Genomic DNA, 26,146 nt, shown 5'->3' with positions numbered 1-26,146 from the left:
TTATTGTTCCCATCTCTATCACCAAAAGAGCAACCCAAACGTTTCCTCTTAATCCTTGGTTTTGCTGAGGGGTGACATTACTAAAATTGAAAATGAAGGAATCATTTCCTATAGAGAAATCTTTAAAAGCACTGAGAGACTCTTAGAGGTCCAGCCGTCTTTAGCAGATCAAATAGTTATCCATGGAAAATTTTACACTGATCCCCTACATTCTCTCAGCTCCACCGCCCCCAGAGAAGTCAGTGAGCATGGGGGTAATGTTGTGTTCAAAGGCTGCATACTTGGAGTCTCCACTACTGGCCAGTTTAAGTTGCTGTGCAGCGTGTGAGAGCTGAAAGGCAGCGTCAGGGTGGGCGGAGTCAGGCAGCAGAGTGCACTCCCTATCCAGCAGTTCAGCAACACTCTTCAGAAGCTCCCAGAAACCAAAGGCAAGAGCAGCCTTCCGAAGACGATTCAATTCCTTCAGTTATGAAAATACAAAATGCCACAACCAATGGATAAAGGAGGGTTAGAGAAACCTGCTTGAAAACAGTTATTTTTGCTATTATGTTGGGCGATGCTAGTGCCGCAGAAATTCCACACATCCACAAAACATTTAAATGTTGATTACTCACCTTATAGAAGGTTTGTGTTTTTTCTGGCAGCTTCCTTGCATTACGGAGGATTTTCTGTACATCTGTCTGAGCATGATTATACAAACTTGAATTATGTTGATGTATAATCAGCCATTTAACAAATCACTTAATCACCATTATTCTTTAGTCCGATATGGTGTAATGTTCAGGTCAATACCTGCAATCCACTGGCTTTAATCCAGACCGTAACATTCTGAGCATAGCTTCTCTTATGTTTTGGCTGTATGGGGAAAGGACTTTTACTGTCATCTTCACCATAGGGATTTTCAGTTGCATCTACAGGTCAACCAAACAAAGAGTAATAGTGAATAGATAATTACTGTCGGCCAGTAAGCAAAATTTTATGCAAAACAACGAGCACATGTTTTTTTATTATGGGCATGTAGTCTGAGAAGTCCTCTACTCTCAGAAGGGACCAAACAGTGAGAGGAAAAAAAAAAATGAATGATGCAAATGTGTGGCGCAACAGTTATCCTTTATCCTGAAGTATTTACCTATAGGTTTCCTAACAACACAGTGAATCATCCAGGTTGATCTCTTTTATTTCAGTGTAATACAATACTGCATAAGATCATAATATAATAATTTAAAGAATAGTTCACCCAAAAATAAAAAGTTGTCATAATTTACTCAACCTAATATTGTTCCATTTAACTTTCTTATGTGGAACACGAAATATGTTTTAATGACAACACCTTGGCCCGTCTTTTCAATACAATGGTAGTGAATATTGCCTCATTTTAAGCTTAATAAAAGAACCCAAATGTATCATTAAAGGAATATTTTGCCCAAAATGAAAATTCTCTCCTCATATTACTCATCCTCATGCCATCCCAAATGTGTATGACTTTCATTCTTCAGCTGAACACACATTTTTTAGAGGAATATCTCAGAACTGTACATGCATACAATTCAAGTGGATGATGACCCCTTTGAAGCTCCAAAAACCACAATCATAAGTAATCCATAAGACTACAGTGGTTTAAAGAATGTCTTTTAAGCAAAACGATCACTTTGGGTGAGAAATAGATCAATATTTAAGTCCTTTTCACTATAATAGTTTACTTAAAATTGCTCTCCAAAGGGCTTCCACGTTGTGTGACGCAAGCGCGCTGGCATGTTCAAATGAAAGCAAAACCAATGAAGCTTGTGGACTACTGTAACACGTTCTTGACTCTCCAGAAATGAGGAAGCGGGAGCCAACGAATTACCACCTTCTGTTCTTTTATATTTATTGCACTTTTCAGGGATGCACCTAAATGTCCACATAAATTATGTTATCATCTCCATTGAATTAAATTTAAAACCCAACTACAGCCTATATTTTAAGATGGGATTCTTGTCTTCTCCAAGGTCATGTTATTGATTTAGTGATGTAATTCTCAATATTCAAAATAAATATAACTCATCTCTATTAAGAACTTTAGGACATACACTTAAACTATATTTTAAACTTTTATTATGTTTGATTTCTTAATGTTTGTTATATTGTCTGAATGACAAGAATTATTTTTTTTTTTGCAAGATTAAAAAATATGTGTATGATGAGCCTTGAGCTCACCACACCCTCTCCAAAATCCTGAGAATAACTGGTTATATTTAGATGATATTTCTGGTGTTATAAATATCTCATGTTCATTTTCCAAGCATGTTCTTGCCAAGTATGTAGATTGCATAGATATAAATACTTCTTTAAAACTTTGTTTCCAGTCCCCATATGCTATTTTTTTTTAATCCAATTCAAATTTCCCATTTTACTTTAATTCGATGTAATTCTCATCATTAATATCTTGAAATATTTTATATATTTGTCCAATTACTTTTTCTATTTTTTTAGTTTTACTTGCTTTAATCATGTACTGCAAAAAGGGGTGAATATCGTATAACTTTTTCATTTTGATTTCATCTTTCAAATAACCTTTTATTTGTAGGTATCTATAAAATAGTATTCTAGATAATGCATATTTTTGTACTATGTCTTCAAATGTCTGTATTCCCTTTTCATCATAGATTTGACAAAAATCTTACAAGTCCTTTACAAGCCCAAACCTTAAAAACATCATCTAAGTAATTTGGTGCAAAGTCTGGATCCTGAGCTATTTATCTTAAGCAAACCATCTCTTGATCTATAATATTCATTAATTTACAAATTCTTCTCCATCATTTCACCTTCACAGTAAAATACATTACCCAATCCCCCCCCATTAAATATCAACATACTAATTGCATCAACTGACCCAGTCTCCATAAACTTCCACTTTGAATTGTTAACATTATGCATCCAAGATTGGCTTTAATCTGTGATGCATAATAGTAATTCACCAAATTGGCCATCACCTATCCACCATTACTTTCTAAAGAGAATATGGCATTTTTTTTAAACTGTTAAAAACAAAAAAAAAAAAAAAAAAATATATATATATATATATGGTACATTTTGAAACAAAAATAAGAATCTTGGGAGAACATTCATTTTAATTGTATTCATTTTCTCAAATAAAGACAATGATAATACTTTCTACCTTTTCAAATCTTGTCTTCTTGTATTTTCTAATATGCCATAATTACACTTATGTATCTAAATTATCAATCCCAAGTACCTTATTTCTGTTCAATTCCACTTAAAATCTTAAAACTTTTTTACATACAGACAAAGATCCATGCAGATCTATCTCCTGTAACACTGCAGGTAGTGACGTTTCATCTGCATACAATGCAATTTTCCTTTTTGGGTGAACTATCCATTTAATGTAGTCATATTCAAAGACTTCTGAAGCCATATAATAGTTTTGGGTAAATTTCATCAGAAATTTAAGTTTCAGTGAAATTCTTGATGTCTGTTGCACGTTCAGGAGCAATATAAAAGCAGCCTGTTCACGGTGAATCGAGTGTTCATACGAGAAGTTTTTTTAGCGGCAATTTAAAAAATAAAAAACATTATTAATTAAACCATCTCCTTCTGTGTTCTGCATAAGAATGTATGTCATATGGGTTTGAAACAACACAGATGACAGATTTTTTTCATTTTTGATTGAACTATTCCTTAAATCGTTTACTTTTTAATTTTGATTTGCATGTGTGGCAGTGAGATATACAGTGTAACAATACTAAGTGAAAACCTACCTGAGGCAGGACCAAGCTGAGACATTCTGCCCAACCAGGGCAGAGGGTCTAAGCCTAGCTCAAAGAGTGACATCATCAGATTGGACTTCTTTTTACTGTCTGCCTGGGAATAAAGCATTCCAAACCACTCTGACCTGATGAATCAGAGGCAGAGAAACCTTTCTTTTAAGAGTACTTATATCATTCTTCTTGTCAAATCGGACCTAGTAGAATACAATATCACTAAAAGCAGTAAAGGTTATGCATTATAGACATTTTGAAACCATACTACAATGCTTATGAAAGGGTGAGAAATATTTCCCTATGCATTCTTACTGTAGTTGTACAAGTGCCACCATGCCCTCCACTTTTAGGCTACCATGTAGAAGAACGCAGAAATTTGGACTCTTGCCAGCCATCTGATTTGTAGAGGGCTCTTCCTCAGTTTCATCAGTGGCCCCTGTACCCATCTCATCCCCCTCTGTCAATCAAAAGGACATGCCTGTGTGTGAATATTAAACATAAAAAATGTGTGTGTGTGTGGGGTGGGGGGGGGTTACTTAGGAACAAATATGGGGCAAAACACTTACCTTTAGTCACAGAAATGGGCAGGACCAAGTGTCTGGATAAAACAGGAGGGCTGGAGATGTCTCCAATCTCAATAAAACCTACAATCTCAAGGTCTGTTACACAAAATAGAACAATGACCACAAGCTTTGGATGCATGTTTACAATGGAAACTTGTACAATTAACTAAAATACATACAGATGCTGCTTAGCTTTATGAAACAATGTTTCAGTGCACACCTTGATGCAAGGTATTTTCATATTTAATAGAGCATGATTATTTCAGAAAAACAATTCTGTGGTAGTACCTGTTTGCACCGTTTTGGGCAGGGGATCCACCTCCTCATCTATTTGAACAGGTTCTGGCCTGGGAAAGACCTGCACATCAGAGGCCATGTTCCCACAGCGCAGCACCGCATGGAAGGGAGAGTAGGCCTGGTCAATCAGCTTACTGCCAAGACACAAGAGCAGCGATCCTGTTGATCACTCTTTATAATCTGTTAATCAAATACATGAGAGTATTTAAGGCAGTTTATACTGAAAGAAACATCACTCACCCAAACATAGATTGGACATTTTTAAGACAGAGGGGTCCCTCCACAGTGTATATCTGACCCTTTCCACCATTTAAACTAACCAGCTGCTCCAAGTTATCCATACCATCAGTAGCTTGAAGCTTGTGGGGACATAAAAAACACCAAAACACAGATCACAGTACATAAAGGGAAAAAGTCATTTATACCATTATGAACAATATACTGTAAGATGCCTGTATGACTTTGGTATGTTCAATGTAACGACACTATACATTGATTACAATCTAGTTAGTTTCCTTAATAAATATATTATGTCAGATGGCTCATCATTTTAAATCACACATTAAAACATGAAAAAAAGACAAGATGAAAACAGATTGAGGTACCTCCTCTGCATTGGCAATGCACATGACATAGAGTTTGGAAGGGAATGGGAAAGGCAGTGGGAATTTCTTATCCTCCACACGTTGCTTCATTGTTTGTAATGAGTGACGCAAAGAACCACGGCCAAAACCCAGAGCACCATCAGTAACCAGCACCACCTACAGGCCACCATAACACACTATTAAAGGATAGTTCACCCAAAAATTGTAATTCTCTCATCATATACTCACCCTCATACCAACCAAGATGTGTATGACTTTCTCTTTAGATTTTTAGAAGAATATCTCAGCTCTGTAGGTCCATATAATACAAGTGAATGGTGACCAGAACTTTGAAGCTCTAACAATCACATAAAGGCAGCATAAAAATCCTCCATAAGACTCCAGTGGTGAAATCTGTCTTCTGAAGTGATGCAATCGTTTGGGTGAGAAACAGATCAATATTTAAATCCTTTTTTACTATAAATTTCCACTTTTACTTTCAGGATGAGATTTTTTGTAAAAAAAATAAAATAATAATAATAATATTATTCATCACCCACACCTTTCATATCACTTCTAAAGACATGGATTTGACCACTAGAGTCTTATGGATTACTTTTATGCTGCCTTTTTGTGATTTTTGGAGATTCAAATGTCTGGTCACCATTCACTTGTATTGAAAGGACCAACAGAGCATAGATTTTTTTGAAAAATCAGCAGAAGAATGTCATACACATCTGGGATGGCATAGTGGTGAGTTCATGAAATCTTTTTTTTATTTTTGGGTGTACTATCCCTTGAACACTGATATACTGTAAATGCCATCAGAGAAAAAAATTCAGCTCTCTCTTTCTCTCTCTCACTATAATGTTACAGTAGATGTACTGCATATCTTATTCAACTTCCATTATTGTATATAGTACATTGTACTACACATTCTGTAATATATATTTAATTGTACATAATGCTGTAATTTTTCAAGAAGCCAATATTTTTTCACGTTTAAGAATTGTGCCAGTTGTTGTTCCACTTACATTACTGTATAATTCATAATATATTTTATTGTAAATAACACTGTATTTTCATAGAATATTGTATTCCTATAATATATATTGTTATTCCCATGCAACAGTCCTCCATATCTAATCAAGTCTACACCTTCACCTGTTTTTGCCTGCTCCATTATGTGTGCCTAAGAATTGCCTAAAGGGATTAATAAATCCATATTGTATTGTATATGTTACCTGGCAGGGGCAGGACGTTCCCCACTCCTGCTGTACTATGTTACTAACACCTTGCAGTGCTGAATCCAGACAGGTTTTATCATAGTCTTCAAGGTTATTCAAGGCCTCCTGCAAAAAATAGAGTGAGAGAGAACATTACATAATCCCCATCAACTTTCAGAAACAAAATATATCATGCTTATTCACACTGTACTGGCCATGTTGGCACTGGTTTTATGGGACTGCGGACTATGTGACAATTTGGCCTGGTTTTGACCTGTAGAGTATTGTAGTCTCTGGTGAATGGCACCAGAAGCTCCCAGAGGGAGGAGAAGGCGACAAGTGTAGTGAACTCCAGTCTGTAATTTGTTGCCATGTGTTCAAACAGCATGGTCAGTCCATGAACTGCCAGATTCTTCCTCTGAAACTCTTCGTTGCCCTCCACTGACACGGGTCGCGTCATGGACAGCGAGGAGTCCATAAGAACCACCGTGGGCATGATTGCAAGCTCTGCTTAACACGCTTTGATAAACAGCTACGGACAATCGCCCGAGATATCTGTCAAAACAAAACAGACGCATGCGTTATAAAGCAGGCAAGTTATGGTTATTTGAAAACCAAATCAGGATATTTTCCCGATCTTGATATTATTACACAAACATCCATTCAATTATCTGCTTGTATTACAAAGCAAAGTAAATAATCAGTGTTACGTTGGCAATTGTTCACACTGTAAACATGACAAGCACGTCAAAATGCTTGTACAGAAATGAGTTAAAAAATATAGATCCTTGATATTTTCAATAAAATCCAGTTGACCTGAATAACCAGTGTCTAGACGGTTTAAATTAAACGTTTTACCCAATGTTGAAAACCAAATCCTTCTTATTTATTAAGTGTGCAGTGTGATAAGCGGACCGTCTGGAAACCGAAGATACTGACTCGTTCCTACTAGACTAGGGGGAAATTAAGAGAGATTATTTTATTCTTTGCTTATTTGAGATATTTCTTATTATCGTGTATACATGTGTATATATAGTTGTACCTATGCTTTGGCAATGTCATAAATCTTCTTGAAAACGGAATTGAACATTTTGAGAGTCAGCATCAGTACTCCCCCCCCCCCCCAATATATCTAATGAAAGCTCGCATTCTCAGTAATGAGACTGTTTATTTTGTTGCCCTAATACCACAGATTTTAAAAGAAATATGATTTCTGTAAGACATCAAATACAAACACTGCTGCTGTAAGCCCCAAGTAGCCACAAACATTATATCTGTTTTTACTTTAGTTTTCTACAAAATGAGCCATTTTTTTTTTTTATTGGGATCTTGCATGTGTAAATAATCCAATGTTATATCTTAGATGCCCAGATACGGTAATATGTTATCGTTAACTCTTGTTAACTATTGATGATAGAATGTTATATATCGCAAATGGGAGGATCTCAATGTTCTAATGACATATAGACTGATCTTTTAGTCCACTGAGAGGACGAGATATCCAATGAAACAATGGTGGTGGTGTATGAACTGAAAATTAGACTTAATATCTATGGACGATCAAATCTGTGAGGGCTGAAAGGCGTTAGAGCGCCACCTCCATTTCAGATTGACATTAGTTCTATGTGATGTATTTTTCCAGTAATTGCTGCCATCTAGTGGAATAAAATACGTATTTTTTTTGGAAGGATAGAGAGTGAACTGAACCAAAGTTAGGACAACAACAAAAAAAGTTTTAAAAAAAATTCTGTTCATCATAAGATTGTAAACATATACAATATTATTTATTAATAATTTGTTTTTTGCAGAAAAATGTGACCTATTATGGCAATTAGTACACAATATGTGTAAATGGTGAGATTTTAAATTTGTGTTTTAGAAAATGCAGGCGTCTTTATTAATTTTTATTACTGGCACCTCATTATTATTATTTTTTTTCATTTCCGTCACTTGTTTTTGTTTGTTTATTTGTGTGTGTTTAGAAGAGATCTTTGTCCCAATATTGTCAAAAAACTTCAAAGTTAAAGGAAAAGCCTACCGACAAAAACGTAGAATTCAATAGAATTCAAGAGTTACATAGATTTTAGGCTTTAACTCGAATTTTAAAATGGTAAAATTACATGTGCATTCATTTTCCACAGTTCTTCAAGAAACGTAAATGAGCAAAATAATTGAGATAAAATGCTTCAAGATATAATGAGAGTGTGTGGAGGGAGTTCATGTAATCCTCTTATTAAAAGACTTCAGGTATTAGGTATTGTGCTGATCCACGCTGAAGAGCTGTCCTGCGGTGCGTCCTGATTGACCTGAACAGCGCTCACAGCAGCCGTGACTTTCCCTGCAGCCCAGCTGTGAGTGAGACGCACCGCCGCACGCAGCGCCTTTCAACTGGTAGGTTTCCTCAATTTATGTAACATTAGTTGGCATTTGAGCCAACAGAGGAAATTCTGTAGGCTACATTTCTTAGGAAATATGGTTCACTTCATTACATTGTGATTTTTATAGCCCAGTAGCGATAAAACATTGCTACCAAAGAGTTGGTCATATTTGGTGTTGGTGTTACTTGCATATACAACCAACAATTATTGGTTTCTAAGAACGTTCTGGGAAGGTTAGATTTTGGTAATGAGAAATAAACCTAAAATTAACATTCCTAGAAGGTTATAGGAGTACTGTGTTTATACTTAATCTGTACTTATTTTGTGAAGATTCAAGTAATGACACATTTTTATTCTTATTATACACAAAGGGTTTCCAAAAGTTTTAGAACAAGTATAGACATATCACAGATATGTGCAAGCTATGTTTTTCTTCATCAGATATATTCATTAAGTTGAATGATTACACTAGTGCATGTATTTTCAATATGATTTTAAAAAAGTTCAAATTTGTATGAAATGCTATTATATGTGACCTGATCCATAATCTTGATCCACATTGACCCAGAAACACATTTTGAGTTGAATGCACTAAAGTAAAAAAAGAAAGCATTTAAATGATTATATCTCAACAATGTTTGGAGTTGAAACATAATAATTATATCATTAGAAAGTGGAGACTTTCCTTCTCAATACAGTGCAATTTAAAACATCTGTCTGGTTCAAAGTGACAGAATGATGGAGTAGTTCATTTACAATATAATATTACTGTTCAGTGCAACATCTTCGTATGATGAAGACCAAGTTTTGGAATAACTTTGAGGAGTCTTATGGATATTGGAATCTATTGATCCTATATTCAGTGTTGTCTATAAAATGTTTGCATTACATTAAAAAATTTTTTTCTACAGTAAGATCTATGAGAGAAAACCTGCACAACAGAGAAAATGAGATGAAACACTCTGGGAGAGAGTCCTGCATTCCCCAGCGTCTTCTGGGGGGAAATTTTGGACGCTCTGGGTGTTATTGCCCAAAAAAGCAATTTGGTGCCCTTTAGGAAACGTTGTTGAAAAATGTTCCTGACTCGGAGAAAGAGACTTCATCTGAGCCGGATTATATTTCTTCTCTCTGGGGTTTTCCTTTGTTCTTTATATCAACTGACTATTAGAGCCAGACTACCAGAACCCTGGCCAGAGCCACAGATATCAGGGGACCATGATGATGGCTCTGGATATATTATGGAAACAAGACTGTTGACTGAGACAGAGGTTACAACTAATTGGACCACTGCTGTTGAGCCAAAGCAATCCAACCTCACAGATGGGGTTCAGCTGTTTGAAACATCTACAACTGCAGCCCCTACAACTATACCTACAACAACAGAGCCACCTTCAACAACCACAAATAGGAAAATCATCCATTGCATTTATGTGGAACCAGACCTTCCAAAACCCACCCCAGTTCCCACTCCAGCAACTGATACTACGTCTCTTGTGCCCAACACTACAACCTCCAGACCCGGAGAGGCTCCTTACATGAAGGGCGAGTATCCGGAGGACATCTTCTCCATTGAGGATAGACGCAAAGGCTGGGTTTCTCTTCACATTTTTGGAATGATATACATGTTTGTTTCTTTGGCCATTGTCTGTGATGAGTTCTTTGTACCTACGTTGGGGGTTATCACTGCCAAATTGGAGATCTCGGATGATGTGGCTGGGGCGACTTTCATGGCTGCTGGAGGCTCTGCTCCTGAACTATTTACTTCCTTGATTGGAGTCTTCATCTCCCATAGCAATGTGGGTATTGGAACCATTGTTGGCTCGGCTGTCTTTAATATCCTGTTTGTGATTGGAATGTGTGCTCTGTTCTCTCGGGAGATGCTTCACCTCACCTGGTGGCCTCTCTTTCGAGATGTTTCCTTCTACATCCTTGATCTCATAATGCTCATCATCTTCTTCTTGGACAACACCATTATGTGGTGGGAAAGTATGATGCTGGTGTGTGGTTATGCTCTCTATGTGGTGTTCATGAAATTCAATGTTCAGATTGAAAAAGCCTTTAAGACACAACTCAGGAAACATAAGAGCATCGTCAAAGTCATCGCTGTGGAAGAACCTGAGAAGGTACGTTCCATTTCTTTTGACTTTAATGTATAATATTAGAGAGTCTCAAATGAACTTGTCATATAAATTCACTAGATAGATATCTTTTCATTTGCATTTGATTTAGCAGACACTTCTATCCAAAGAGACATTTTAAAAGCACATGTGCTCCCTGAGAATCCAACCCACAATCTTGGCATTTTAAATGCCATACTCTACCAATTTAGCTTCAGGAACACAAAAATAATACTTGAACACAGCAACAAAGATATGCAGGCCCAGAACATGAAATTGACACAACTTGATATGATCTGTGAACTCAAGTCTTGGTTTGGATTATATTTGATAGATTTTGATGATATCTGCTGTGGTAAACCATATAGTGTGGAGCAGCAGTTATTCTGCTATAATATCTGCTCATAGATGTGATAACAGAGCTTTAATAGCATCCCACTCAGGCGAATGTGAATGCGAGTCACTTATGTTTATTCATCAAGCAGATACGCATGTGTTTGCATTTTCCTTTGATACACAGAAATAAAAAGAATCTCTTGTGTCTGCTGGGGCCAGACATTGGTAATGAGTTGTCCTGTAATAGACAAGGTATTTGGAGCAGGTGCGTGTGGCTTACATTTTACATCTCCATCTGTAGTAATGACACTATGCCATCATTAAAATTGTATGGTCATTTTCACAAGTTCTTTTCTTCATGTACCTAAACTTAGATGCTCTGGTGAGAGGGAGGTTTAGAGAGATCTGCACTTGCAATAATCTGCCATAACATATTTACGCTCACCTGTGTGGAAGGCTTTAAGCTGCATTGACAAACAGAGCCTGTGGATTGTTATAAACGCTTCTCATCCAATGAAACGGTTACACCAACAAGTGCACATTATATAAATAATAATAATAATAATAATAATAATAATAATATGGAATGTGCAACTAGAGATTACTGTAACAATCTCACCTTGTAACTAACAAATAGATAGATAGATAGATAGATAGATTGATATTGATAGATATGGTTCATATACAGAGGACACACTAAATATAAACAACAATAGAATGTTGTGCATCCGCAGATTGCAGAACACACTTTTTGATGATGAATTAGTAAAAACCTTGAGAAATGAAATTCCCTTCCAATTCGTATTGTTGTCAAGTGGTCTCTGTTATAGCCCCTTTTTTTTCTCCTGGGCTTGCAAGATGATGTCTTTTAGGGACTCTTAACCAAAGACGCTCTCTTAATTCTTTGAGGGTGTACTGTGATGTACTGTACAAACTGTACAGTACTCTATATGTGTTTAAATCTCATAAGTGTGATTGGAGCTTATATTGTGTAAGAAGGCTTATTAGACCCAGAGAACCTAGATCTCAGTCAAACTAAACCCACTGGATTGAATCTATCACAGATGATTAACAAGTGCAGCCCTAATAATAGAGACAGGATAAAGTATGTGATATATTTGATATATTTGGATACTCATTTATGAAAATGCCACAACTTCTTACATTATAGTATTTCATCAATTTTGAATAAATAAGTCTACTGTAATTTTTTAAAATTATGAAGAATTCAGTGGCACAAAGTTCTATTTGGATTTGCTGCAAATATATTTACTGAAAAAGTCATAACTATCCATATGTCAAGATGTGATGTTACTCCACTGCATGGGTTCTGATTCCGAATAATGTAGATATCACATGCACCTACTACAGACCATGAAGATTGCTTATTGGCTGCATCCTTTTGAAAAAGTGCGTAGTTATCCGATTTGTCATTTTTTGTAGCAAACTATTTTTACTTCATGTCAGAAAAATAGGAAGATTTGTTGAATATTTGTTTAGATTTGGTGACGTTTTGCTCAAGGTGCTCTGATTTCTTATAATTACATAATCTATGCAGATTATGGTACATGGAAAATCCTAATAATTCACTCATTCCCTCAATTTAATTGAGTAATGCCGTCTCCAAAACTTGAGTAATTAAGTTCACTTTTAAAAATTTAAGTTAAGGTAACTAGATGAAAGTAGATTTAAAGGGATGAAATAGACAAATTAATATTGTCTATGACTTTCTTTTTCTGCTTTAATTAAGATTTTCTTAAATATGCATATGATGACCAGAACTTTGAATGTCATAAAGGCAGGGTAAAATTAATCCGTAAGACTCCAGTGGTTAACTCCATATCTTCAAAAGCGATATAATAGGTGTGGGTGAGACACAAATACATTTTTACTTTAAATTATCCTACCTGCTCAGTTGGTGGCAATATGCACAAAGCATGTAAATTGACAAAAATAAAAGAAGGACATGAAAGTGAAAGAGGGGATTGATTATAAAGAAGGACTTAAATATTGATCTGATTCACACGCTCATTAATCATATCACTTCTGCAGACATGTATACCACTGGAGTCCTTTGGATTACTTTTACACTTCCTTTATATGCTTTTTAGACCTTCAAAATGTTGGTACCCATGCATTTGCATTGTAAGAAAGAACAGAGCTGAGATATTCTTCTAAAAATTCATTTGTACTCTGCAGAAAAAGAAAGTCATTCACATCTGGAATGGCATCAATGTGAGTAAATGATGAGAGAATTGTAATTTTGGGGTGAACTATCCCTTTAACTCAGATTTGCCATTTAAATGTTGTTGTTTCCACTTAATAGTTTAAATTGTATGGACTCAAATTTAGGTCATACACTAACACAGCTTAAATAATGAAGATTATAACTTATTCTGTGTCAGTTATTATATAAACATATTCCTCCACAGAAATGCATAGACAGATTTGTATACCTTATTTTTCTGCTGAACACAAATATATTTCAGCTCTGTAGGTCCTTAAAAAGAAGTGAATGGGTACCAAATGTTTGAAGCTCCAAATAGCACATAAAGGCAGCATAAAAGTAATTCATAAGACTCCAGTGGATAAAGCCATATATTCAGAAGTGATATGATAGGTGTGGGTGAGAAATAATTTCTTTTTTTCTACTATAAATTCTCCTCCTTACCCAATATGCAAGAAGCATGCGAATTGCTAAAAACAAAAGAAGAAGAATGTGAAAGTGTGAAAGTAATTAAGTTGCTCATGCATAGAAGACCTGAGATAGAGTTTACAGGGTCCACCTTGACCAACAGGGAGCCAGCTGGTATGTGATAACAGTGCAATATTTGTAAACCTCATTTTCCTGGCCTCAAGAGGCGCATTAGCGACAGATGCTTAAGGCCGTAGCTTTTAGCCTCCTTATAAGCAAGTCCCTCCATGCCAGCCGACGGCGGTTCGAATCCCACTCAGAGCAGGTCGAGTAGGACCGGTTAAAGTGGTGCCATGACCCGGATAGGAGCAAGGTTTAGGGGGGTGAGTGTAACAGGAGCCAGCTGGTCGTGATCGCTGTGCGGTATGTGTAAACCTCATTCCCCTGGCCTCAAGATGCGCTTTAGCAACTGACTGGAGCAGGACATTTACACATGCATGGTTTATACCACCAGTTTATGAGTTTCACTCATAATGGTCCCATTTCACTCTATGAGGACATGAATATACAGTAGGTTTTATCAAATTTGCTGCAGTGTAGTAACATTTAATCTCACCTTTAACAGTAAAAGAAGAGGTGAAAGTCAGGCAGAAAAGGCTTCATCAAAGAAAATCAAAGGTCAAATCGGTGACTCTTTAATGTTTCAAATTGTTGTTGCACACAGGACAATGGGACCTCAGGTGAAGACAACAGGCCACCTGAACCAGAAAACAACAATCAATTAAAGGTAATATAAACCATTCAATGAAAAGCTTCTCAAACAAACAGAACAAAGTTTTAATAGCACTAGAGACCCACACTTTTACATATTTCAGGGAAATCAATCTAATGTAGAAATGGCATACTTGTCCATGAAGTTATCTCTGTATATTTTTAGAGAGATCAGCACTTGCAATAAGGCACCCTGATTTCTTATATTTACAGTATCATACAGAATATGGTACATTGAAAACCCGAACAAGTTAACTCATTCCCTTAATTTAATTGAGTAATGCCATCTCCAAAACTTGAGTAATTAAGTTCACTTAACTTGGTGTTCATATAGAATGATTTTAACTATTAAAGTTAAGGTAACTAGATGAAAGTAGATTTAAAGGGATGAAATAGAGAAATTAATATTGTCTATGACTTTCTTTTTCTGCTGAACACAAATGAAGATTAAAAAAAAATATCTCAGCTCTGTAGGTCCATACAATGCGTATGGTGGCCAAAACGTTGAAGATCCAAAAAGCACATAAAGGCAGTGTAAAATTAATCCGCAAGACTACAGTGGTTAAATCCATATTTTCGAAAGCAATGTAATAGGTGCGGGTGAGACACAAATCAATATTTAAGTACATTGTTACTTTAAATTATCCTCCCTGCCCAGATGGTGGCAATATGCATGAAGTATGCAGACTGCCAAAAACAAAACAAAAAGTGAAAGGGAAAGTGGGTATTGATTATAAAGAAGGACTTAAATATTGATCTGTTTCACACACTCATTAATCATATCACTTCTGAAGACATGCATACCACTGGAGTCCTTTGGATTACATTTTCGCTTCCTTTATATGCTTTTTAGACCTTCAAAATGTTGGTACCCATTCATTTGCATTGTAAGAAAGAACAGAGCTGAGATATTCTTCTAAAAAATTTAATTTGTGTTCTGCAGAAAAAGAAAGTCATTCACATCTGGAATGGCATCAATGTGAGTAAATGATGAGAGAATTGTAATTTTGGGGTGAACTATCCCTTTAACTCAGATTTGCCATTTAAATGTTGTTGTTTCAACTTAATAGTTGTAATTGTATGGACTCAAATTTAGGTCATACACTAACACAGCTTAAATAATGAAGATTATAACTTATTCTGTGTCAGTTATTATATAAACATATTGTGACACCCGCTAGGGCCAAAAAAAATAGATCGATCACAGACAACAACAAATTGTAAAAAAGTACAAAATTCTTTATTAAACACTACCATAAAATTATTCAGGGCATGACTTAATTCAGCTGGCAGGGCAGCAATTTCTCAATTTGTCCAACTAGGAATACAAAAAAACCTGAGCTACCTATACAGGAGACACTTCACTGCATCATGTGCAAACCACAGCAAACCCCCATAAGCCCTTCACTACAAACATGCTTATGTGATCCACGTTCACAATTAGTAGCCACACCAAAATTAAATTGTACTCCCAGTTCTCCACCGACCACGATGGGAAACTACCCCCTGCAGCTTAATCAAGGATGGAAAGCGGTTTAAATTAAATACATAATTTAAAGAAAAAAAACAAAAATAGATAAATAAACAATTCCACTAGCCAGCAACAAATCAACCAATACATTAAACAAAAAACAATAAACAAAAAAACACATATAGCTGGCTAGGAAATTAATCACCACAAATAAGTCAGGGAGCAGTCAGTTTCACAATTGTCACATAAAATCAAATAAACGTCAAACAAAAAAACAATATAAGAGAACAGCGACTAGCAATCAACATCCAACACCCTATAAAAAAAATAGAATATTTTTCATGAGCGTCAGTCACATCCAGATAACAAACAAACAACAAACTCAAAATGAATAACCATACCTTTAAGGTGCACTACCAGACAAATACATGGTGGTCCTGAATTTATTCCATCAGGAAAACAGTTCTAAAACATAATAAAATAACCATAATACCATAATTACCAACTCATACCCATATGATACATTAATGGATTCAAATACCCCCAATTCATCTACAAAAATTATTAAATCTATACTGGTGACTGCATCAGTACAATAAAAAACATCCCTTGTAATAGTACACCGAAAAAATACAGGTTTACCTTCAATTGAGACAAAATACACCACAGGACACCCAGTCCCACACGGCTACTAGCCAAACAGCTAACTGGTGCTGCAAGGACCCCGGCTGCCTTTCCATATTGCCTGTCCTTTAAATTGGGCCACCCTATCAGCAATCTGTAATGGGATTGGTAGTTGCTTCACAATCTCCCTCCCCTTCTCCTGCTTACCTTGCTACAATACACCCCCTACAATTTTGGTCATTGCCCCAAGGACAAACAAACAAAATACTACTGCTCTTCACCAACATTTGGCTGCCCTACAACCAGAGGACGTGGCAATCTGTTAGGGTTGGAATGATGGCCAGCCGAAGCCCTAGCAGACCGTCGCAAAGGAACAGAATTTTGCACTGGCCCTACATCCCTACATTCCCTGGCATCATTAGAGCAAGAAGGAGAAGGCATCAACTCATCTGACTGGACAATATGGTCTGAGCTACCCTCCAAAAGAACCACCCAAGACGCCCCCGACGTCTCCTCATCAGACGACGAACCAGAGAGGGAGCCCTCAGGATCCACTACCATTGGAGGGTCAGGCATTTCAATACTTGGTCTACATATGGCATTCCTTAATTCAGACCGATGTACGGTTCTAACTGGTCTGTCTCCCGATACCGGCGCCACCGAGTAGACTGCCCCATTTTCAGAGGGACCTCGAATGACCCTATAAAGACAAGGATCCCAAAAATCCTGAATTTTATTTCTCCCCTTTACATGATTCCTCAAGTGCACAAGCTGCCCCTCTTCTAAACCACCATCATTTACTTTCTCATTATATCGTTGGTTCCGCTTCTGTACCTTAGCCTGCAATTGCTCTCTTGATGGTCTCGCACCCAATCCTCGGTGGGACTAAAACTACCATCTTCGCTCCTTCCCAACAAAAAATTGACTGGGAGTCTGGGATCACACCCAAACATCAAATAATAAGGAGTCATACCGGTAACATGATGGGCAGTGGTATTGTAAGCATAAGTAACTTGTGAGAGATGACGAGGCCAATACCTTTTTTGCTCCTGTGGCAACGTTCGCAACAGGTCGTGAAGGGTACGATTAAATCGTTCACATTGACCATTTCCCTAGGGGTGATAGGGAGTGGTCCTTCCTTTTTTTACCCCGTAGATTTTACATAACTGCTGAACCACCATGCTCTCAAAGTTTCTCCCTTGATCAGAATGAATTCGACTTGGAGGTCCGAACCGATGGAACCAATGTTGTACCAACATCTGGGCCACGGTACTAGCTCTTTGGTCTCTAGTAGCCACAGCCTGAGTATACTTTGAAAAAACATCTGTAAGAACAAGGATATTTTCACGACCATCACTGGCGGGCTCTAAAATTGTGAAATCTATAGCCAGGATCTCATGAGGGCGGGAGGCTTGAATTGTACCCTGAAAAGACCGAATCTTTGGTTGAACCGCCTTACTTAGAATACATCTTTCACATTGTTGACACCACTGCTCCACTCGCCTTGTCATACCTGGCCAAAAACACAGACTACGAACCAGCTGAAGAGTACGATCGATGCCTTGATGACCATGGCCGTCATGCACACTTCGAAGTACCTCTTCCTGCAAACACTGGGGAAGTACAACCTGAAAGGTATCCTTGCATTCCCCTGGTAATCGTATAACCCGGTACAATGCCCCTCCCTTCTCCACCAACCGTTCCCAGTGTCGTAACAGCTCCTTACTTCCTACTGACATTGCATCTCTCTCTTCAGATCTAGGCTGACCACCTAACCGAAACAACTTCAACACCAGACCAATCACAGGGTCTAGTCCTTGTAACAAAGAAAGGTCCTCCACAGACCGCCCAGCCAGTGCTACAACCTCATTGCACTCTACCTCTTTCCCCGAACCCTTAGAAACCTGTCCCACCAAAGCGGGCGGAACATCTGTCCCAGATATAAACCTCTCCAGATACTGTCTCGACAAAGCATCGGCATTGCCATTACTACGGCCCGGACGATACTTGATGGTAAAATTAAACGAGGCCAGTTGAGACGCCCACCTCTGTTCCACAGCCCCCAACTTTGCGGTCTGAAGATGGCTTAAAGGGTTATTGTCAGTAAATATGACAAAATTACTCCCTAGCAGATACTTTCAAAACTTCTCTGTTACTGCCCATTTCACAGCCAAGAGTTCAAGCTTCATTGAACTATAATTATCCATGTTTCTTTCAGTGGGTCTCAAACCCCGACTAGCATATGCAATAGGCCTGAGTTTACCATCATGCTCCTGAGAAACTACGGCTCCCAGCCCTCTGTGGCTGGCATCTACCTCTAATACACAAAGGCTTGGTGAAGTCAGCATAGGCCAAGACTGGAGCCATAATCAAACGATGTTTAATAGACTCAAAGGCATGCTCACAGGTCTCATTCCATACTGATCCTAATGGGACCTGAGGCGTCTTACCCTTCCTTTTAGGTCCACTCAGCCTACTCACCAATTGATGCAGCGGGGCGGCCAGTGAAGCAAAGCCCTTAACAAACGACAGTAGTACCCCGCAAACCCAAGAAACGACCGTAATTCTGCCAAATGCACCGGACGCATCCACTCCTGTACGGCCTCCAATTTGCCAGGATCAGTCGCCACTCCCTCAGCAGACACCACGTGTCCTAAGTACTTGACCTGCTTTTGAAAAAAATTACACTTGGATAACTTAACTTTTAACCCTTGTTGTTGGAGTCGGGAGAACACCTCTTCCAACCTCTCCAGATGTTGACCAACAGAGGAGGAAAACACAATTACGTCATCAAGATAAAGCAACACAGAATGATACCGCTGGTCTCCGAACATGCGCTCCATTAAACGTTGAAATGTGCCTGGTGCATTACAAAGGCCGAAGGGCATTCGATTAAATTCAAAGAGGCCAAAAGGTGTACAAAAAGCCGTCTTGAATTTATCTTTCTCTGCTACTGGCACCTGGTTGTAACCACTGGCCAGGTCAAGAGTGGAGAACCACCTTGCCCCTGATAATGCATCCAATGACTCCTCAATTCGAGGGAGGGGGTAAGCATCCTTTCGAGTTTTAGCATTTAGTTGCCTATAGTCAACACATAACCTTATGCTGTCATCTTTCTTTGTCACCACTACAATTGGGGAAGAGTAAGGGCTACTACTTTCCCTAACAATCCGACTATCCAACAACTGTTTAATATGCGTTTTCACCAAGTCATACTGTGATGGCGGAAGACGGCGGTAGGGCTGGCGGACAGGGACCTCATCCTGTAACGGAATCTCATGGGTAATAAGATCGGTACACCCTAAATCTCCCTCATCTTTCGAAAACAGACCAAACTACTTAAAAAGAAGAGACTTGGCTTGAATGGCTTGCTCCTCAGTTAGCCCATCAAAAGAGGGAAATTCCAAACCTTCTACAATATTCTCAGTCAGGACTTGTTGAGTAGCTATAAAAGCCACACGTTCTGAGGCCATCTGGCTGACAGAGAATACCAGTGAAGCCGGGGCTTCCACGGCAACTGAAGCCACCTGTACTGTACCCACCACTCTCCGAGGAGGAAGCCAAACATCCAAGCAACTCACATTGGTAATAGGAGCATATAATATACCATACTCTGCATGTAAAAGGGCAGGGGAAATAAGCAATCCTTCTGGAAGAGTACCCTCATCAGGGCCCAAAGGCTCTAACAAAAACTCTGCCAAAGGAAGTTGGGGGCATGTAACAGGCACCATGGAAAGGGTTCCAGCGGAAATACAAATGGGTCTGTCACCTAGTACTTTTACTAATTCCACAGTAGCATTCAAAGTAATCGCCTCTGTTTTCTCACACTGACGAAGTGCACGCCTAACCATAGGAGCAGCAGATTGTACTAATGGGGTCTGAAAAAGACTTGTACCAAACTGCTGAAACAGTCTCTGATAACACTCCCTGAGGACATTCATCCCTAAAATACCGGGAGTAACAGTCTTACGGGTTTGCAAGGCTACATTTACAGGGTCCTTGACAACCAAAATACCCCGCTTTGGAATGCACTGATTCAAAACAATCACATCTAGTTCGACGTAGCCTACATAAGGCATGTCAAGTCCATTAGCAGCTTTTAAGCCAAGCCACTCACAATCCTGTTTCTTTAAATGAGAAAAACATTTATTGAAAAAACTCTGTCACCGTAGTCACCATGGAACCGGTGTCTACCAAACATGAAACATCAACATTACTCATCTTCACACTTAACATTGGGCATGGTCCTACTAACCGATCATAAACAAAAGAATCCACACTGGAGCCATCTACAGTTCCTCCCAGCGTGTGGCTCTGCACGCTGGGAGTCACTAGTTTTCCGACTGCCTAGTTGGTTCCCTAATGGATACGCCCCCAGTAATCTGAGTATCCAGGACAGTTTCACAATACCGGGCTATATGTCCAGGCAAGTTGCATCGAATGCAAATTGGCCGGCCATCAGATGCACGTTTAAAACGATTATTCTTAACTGGAGGTTTACTAGTAGCAGGGGCCAAGTGTTTTACCAATAAATCCAATTGTGCTTGTTGTTTAAGAACCATATTCTTAAGTTCAGTCAACTCTGAAGATGGCTGGACACAAAAAACCTCACTATTAGGTGTAACCTGAGCCTCGCAAGTATGAGGGGAAGGGCGTACTTGCTTTTCCCTACTGGATTGTTCCTCTTCTACCCACTGAATGGCCTCCTGCCGTACTTCCAGAAGTGACATGCTCTCCCTACCTCGTACCAGCCTTTTTAGCTCCCTACGAAGCATAGGATCACGAACATTTTCACAAAATTGATCTCTTATAACGATCTCTGTGTTTGGTATAGCACCCGACTTACATTGCTCCACCCTCTCCATTAAAGCCAATAAGGCATGTGAAAATTCATATAATGACTCCCCATCCCTCTGTTTTTGATCAAAAAACTTTTGTTGCCAATAGACATAAGATTTTGAACATCTTTCAAAACATCAAAGATTTGTTCAGAATTCTCCCTCACCCCCTGAGGCCAATATTTAATCTCATTTCGAGCCTCCCCTTCTAGGTGGTCCAAAAGGAATAAAGCCTTATCCAATTCAGACATATACCTTAACCTAATGCAACTCTGTGCCTCTTCTATCCACTCCTCCACCGACAGTGCCCCAGCAACCATGGATCCAGAACATTTTGGACATTTACGTTCTCTAGGGAGGTAAACAGCTTGCTCTCTACGAGAGGATACCGTATCACTCCCACTAGCCTGTCCCTCCCCAGCATCCCCACTTGGCCTGGGCACAGACAGTCTCTGATTCTCCAACTGAAGCTGCTCCACTTGAGCCCGAAGTCGTCGTAGTTCGTCCTCCATTTCGAAGGCCTGACAGAAGAAGACCCCGCAGAGATGCAAAGAGGCACAGGTCCAGCTAGCCGCTGTTCTCTTCCTTAAAACACAAAAAAAAACAAAACAAAAAAAAAAAACTCAAACTAGACTGCTCCCAAAACACAATAGACAACAAATTGAGCTCTATCCTGCCGACGACGCCAAAATGTGACACCCGCTAGGGCCAAAAAAAATAGATCGATCACAGACAACAACAAATTGTAAAAAAGTACAAAATTCTTTATTAAACACTACCATAAACTTATTCAGGGCATGACTTAATTCAGCTGGCAGGGGCAGCAATTTCTCAATTTGTCCAACTAGGAATACAAAAAAACCTGAGCTACCTATACAGGAGACACTTCACTGCATCATGTGCAAACCACAGCAAACCCCCATAAGCCCTTCACTACAAACATGCTTATGTGATCCATGTTCACAATTAGTAGCCACACCAAAAGACCTATAAGGGCTCTATTAAATTGTACTCCCAGTTCTCCACCGACCACGATGGGAAACTACCCCCTGCAGCTTAATCAAGGATGGAAAGCGGTTTAAATTAAATACATAATTTAAAGAAAAAAACAAAAATAGATAAATAAACAATTCCACTAGCCAGCAACAAATCAACCAATACATTAAACAAAAAACAATAAACAAAAAAACACATATAGCTGGCTAGGAAATTAATCACCACAAATAAGTCAGGGAGCAGTCAGTTTCACAATTGTCACATAAAATCAAATAAACGTCAAACAAAAAAACAATATAAGAGAACAGCGACTAGCAATCAACATCCAACACCCTATAAAAAAAATAGAATATTTTTCATGAGCGTCAGTCACATCCAGATAACAAACAAACAACAAACTCAAAATGAATAACCATACCTTTAAGGTGCACTACCAGACAAATACATGGTGGTCCTGAATTTATTCCATCAGGAAAACAGTTCTAAAACATAATAAAATAACCATATTACCATAATTACCAACTCATACCCATATGATACATTAATGGATTCAAATACCCCCAATTCATCTACAAAAATTATTAAATCTATACTGGTGACTGCATCAGTACAATAAAAAACATCCCTTGTAATAGTACACCGAAAAAATACAGGTTTACCTTCAATTGAGACAAAATACACCACAGGACACCCAGTCCCACACGGCTACTAGCCAAACGGCTAACTGGTGCTGCAAGGACCCCGGCTGCCTTTCCATATTGCCTGTCCTTTAAATTGGGCCACCCTATCAGCAATCTGTAATGGGATTGGTGTTGCTTCACAATCTCCCTCCCCTTCTCCTGCTTACCTTGCTACAATATTCCTCCACAGAAATGCATAGACAGATTTGTGTACCTTATTTTTCTGCTGAACACAAATATATTTCAGCTCTGTAGGTCCTCAAAAAGAAGTGAATGGGTACCAAATGTTTGAAGCTCCAAATAGCACATAAAGGCAGCATAAAAGTAATTCATAAGACTCCAGTGGATAAAGCCATATATTCAGAAGTGATATGATAGGTGTGGGTGAGAAACAATTTAGTTTTTGTTTTTTTTTACTATAAATTCTTCTCCTTACCCAATATGCAAGAAGCATGCGAATTGCTAAAAACAAAAGAAGGAGAATCTGAAGTAGAATGTGAAAGTGGAGATTTATCATAAAAAGGACTTAAATATTGATCCTCCACAGAAATTCATAGACACCTGTACTTCAGTTGCTCATGCATAGAAGACCTAAAATAGAGTTAACAGGGTCCACCTTGACCAACAGGGAAACGGATCGTGACAACACACGAGACAACTATTTGCAAAGAAACAGCATAAATAATATTACAAAAGAGCTAAAATGTCTATGAATTCTTGATAACAGCTATTTGAATGTCCATTTAACCAAGGAAACATAATGAAATAATTCAAGCACAAGGCATTGTGGGTATTCCGCATAGTTATTAACACTTAAAATCACAAGTCTATGGATTTTTGAGAAATTTTTTATGGATCTTAGATATTTGAGTTATGAGCCCAAAACTTGATATTTCAAATACAGTTTAATTAAGACAACTTGATTGTTCCAGTAATTACAAAAAAACTGTGTAGTATGTTGGTCTATAAGCATACATTGTGTACATGTGTAACTGGAGCCAGCCAGTATGTGATAGCAGTGCAATATTTGTAAACCTCATTTGATCAATTTTGCTGCAGTGTAGTCACATTTAATCTCACCTTTAACAGTAAAAGAAGAGGTGAAAGTCAGGCAGAAAAGGCTTCATCAAAGAAAATCAAAGGTCAAATCGGTGACTCTTTAATGTTTCAAATTGTTGTTGCACACAGGACAATGGGACCTCAGGTGAAGACAACAGGCCACCTGAACCAGAAAACAACAATCAATTAAAGGTAATATAAACCATTCAATGAAAAGCTTCTCAAACAAACAGAACAAAGTTTTAATAGCACTAGAGAACCACACTTTTACACATTTCAGGGAAATCAATCTAATGTAGAAATGACATACTTGTCCATGAAGTTATCTCTGTATATTATGCTGGGACAGGAGTATTTTAGCAAAGAAAAATGATACACATCACCTTTAAAAGACGATAAAGACTTATCAGATACACATATGATAGCCTGAAAGACAATTTTTTTCTGTTATATTCATATGAAATTATTAATTATTAACATGATATTTAACAATGTGTATAGTATTTATATTTATATTCTACTACTGTCAAATATAATTTTCTGGTGCAAATGTAAATTTTCTTCACAAGATAATGTAGCATGAGCATTTTTCACTCTTGTGTAGCTGAAGCCCACTCTGCAGCGCGGGGGCAGTTCTGCTTCTCTACACAACAGCACCATGAGAAACACCATCTTTCAGCTGATGATTCACACACTGGATCCTCTTGGAGAGGGTAAGAGCACTTCAGTGTCTGTGTCCGCATAATGAGAACTCATTTAGCAAACATAGCATGAAGCGTTCTTGATTTCCTCCTTTGTATGATGTTACCTTGTTACAATTTTGGTGGTTTAAAGGATAGTTAACCCAAAAATAAAAATTGTGTCATCATTGAATCACTCTAATGTTGTTAAAATCCCGGATTACTTTCTTTCTTTAATTGAAAACAAAAGGAGATGTAAACTATTATTTATACATTGTTTTAGGTATTGAGATGATTGGGACATAAGAGAGGGACTTAAAATGGTTACATCTCTAGAAATAGATATTGAAGTTCCTAATTCTTTATGGCTTCACATTCTACAGTTTCTGATTTTTATGGTTATACCTTTTACAGACTGTTGCCAGCACCTTTTGTATTATCAGATACTGATATTAAGTTAATAAACAAATTGTATGAAGATCAAAATACCGATCATGTAGTTTATGTTGTATGAAGTTCAGAAGTGTAGTTTGTCCTTCTCCCAGTACAAATGGATTAGCAACGCATGTTGCATATGATGACAGCACTAAGTCCAAATTTAAACTAAGAAGATAAATAGCTCTTTCTCAGTCGGTGGAGTGGAGAGTGATTCATAGTAGTGAGAGAGTGATTGGCTTACAGCAATGGCTCTATGACATTTTGTCATGTCACTTCAACATGTTTGTCGCCATTTAAACATACATTAGTTTTTTCTCATTTCACATGGGATTTTAATGAAATTGTGTGTGAAATGACAGAGATGAACTAGTATGTAGAAACACTATTATATAAGCATAACAACAAATGTGTCATTAAAAATATCATCACTGTGATCTCAAAAGTATTTTGTGTGATCCAAAAGTCTGCACTCCAAAAATAGCTCTTTTGTTGAACTTGATTCAGTCGTGGCCAGTGGTTCCACATGTTTAAAATTATATTTCTTAAATTAAAATGACTATGTAATCTCAACACAAGCACTTTGTTTAGAGAGAACATAGCTGAAATGAGTAAACCCAACTAAATTGAATGTGTAAATGTAACTCAAATCTCTTTTTTTATTTCTTTATGTACTAGCTTGTAAAAATGGATGT

The 26,146-nt window shown here is 37.8% G+C and overlaps 2 protein-coding genes across 17 annotated transcripts in view; one reads left to right on the top strand and one right to left on the bottom strand.

Moving 5' to 3' along the window:
• Nucleotides 1–41: 41 nt before the first annotated feature.
• Nucleotides 42–23,316, bottom strand: LOC127661613 (integrator complex subunit 14-like). Of its 11 annotated transcripts, none has more exons than XM_052152392.1 (16): nucleotides 23,257–23,316; nucleotides 23,016–23,079; nucleotides 16,782–22,930; nucleotides 16,541–16,604; nucleotides 14,514–16,455; nucleotides 6,706–6,986; nucleotides 6,450–6,557; nucleotides 5,227–5,382; nucleotides 4,862–4,980; nucleotides 4,613–4,755; nucleotides 4,328–4,420; nucleotides 4,074–4,218; nucleotides 3,759–3,892; nucleotides 793–911; nucleotides 615–680; nucleotides 42–460 (listed from the first exon to the last, which is right to left on the bottom strand). In XM_052152392.1, exons 6-16 carry the CDS (start codon nucleotides 6,925–6,927, stop codon nucleotides 206–208), a joined length of 1,560 nt encoding a protein of 519 aa, XP_052008352.1. In that variant the 5' UTR covers nucleotides 6,928–6,986; nucleotides 14,514–16,455; nucleotides 16,541–16,604; nucleotides 16,782–22,930; nucleotides 23,016–23,079; nucleotides 23,257–23,316; the 3' UTR covers nucleotides 42–205. The 11 variants fall into 11 exon arrangements, with proteins under 11 accessions (XP_052008352.1, XP_052008353.1, XP_052008350.1 ...); XM_052152393.1 differs by having other exon boundaries at nucleotides 14,514–14,655; XM_052152390.1 differs by having other exon boundaries at nucleotides 16,541–22,930.
• The window catches only part of LOC127661610 (sodium/potassium/calcium exchanger 1-like), a 30,818-nt gene continuing 13,383 nt past the window's right edge, over nucleotides 8,712–26,146 (top strand). For 5 of the 6 annotated variants that reach the window (XM_052152385.1, XM_052152383.1, XM_052152381.1 and 2 more), the window contains exons 1-5: nucleotides 8,712–8,822; nucleotides 9,721–10,932; nucleotides 14,622–14,684; nucleotides 24,466–24,528; nucleotides 24,941–25,049. In XM_052152385.1, the coding sequence (XP_052008345.1) occupies nucleotides 9,883–10,932; nucleotides 14,622–14,684; nucleotides 24,466–24,528; nucleotides 24,941–25,049 (1,285 nt within the window). In that variant the 5' untranslated portion in view covers nucleotides 8,712–8,822; nucleotides 9,721–9,882. The remainder of the gene's footprint in view (nucleotides 8,823–9,720; nucleotides 10,933–14,621; nucleotides 14,685–24,465; nucleotides 24,529–24,940; nucleotides 25,050–26,146) is intronic. The other variant, XM_052152382.1, reaches the window with a different exon arrangement.

This window comes from Xyrauchen texanus, chromosome 21, assembly GCF_025860055.1.
Source record: "Xyrauchen texanus isolate HMW12.3.18 chromosome 21, RBS_HiC_50CHRs, whole genome shotgun sequence".
Classification (NCBI taxonomy): domain Eukaryota; kingdom Metazoa; phylum Chordata; class Actinopteri; order Cypriniformes; family Catostomidae; genus Xyrauchen; species Xyrauchen texanus.
The sequence above is the reverse complement of the archived record's forward strand: the minus strand, read 5'-3'. Positions and strand labels throughout refer to the sequence as shown.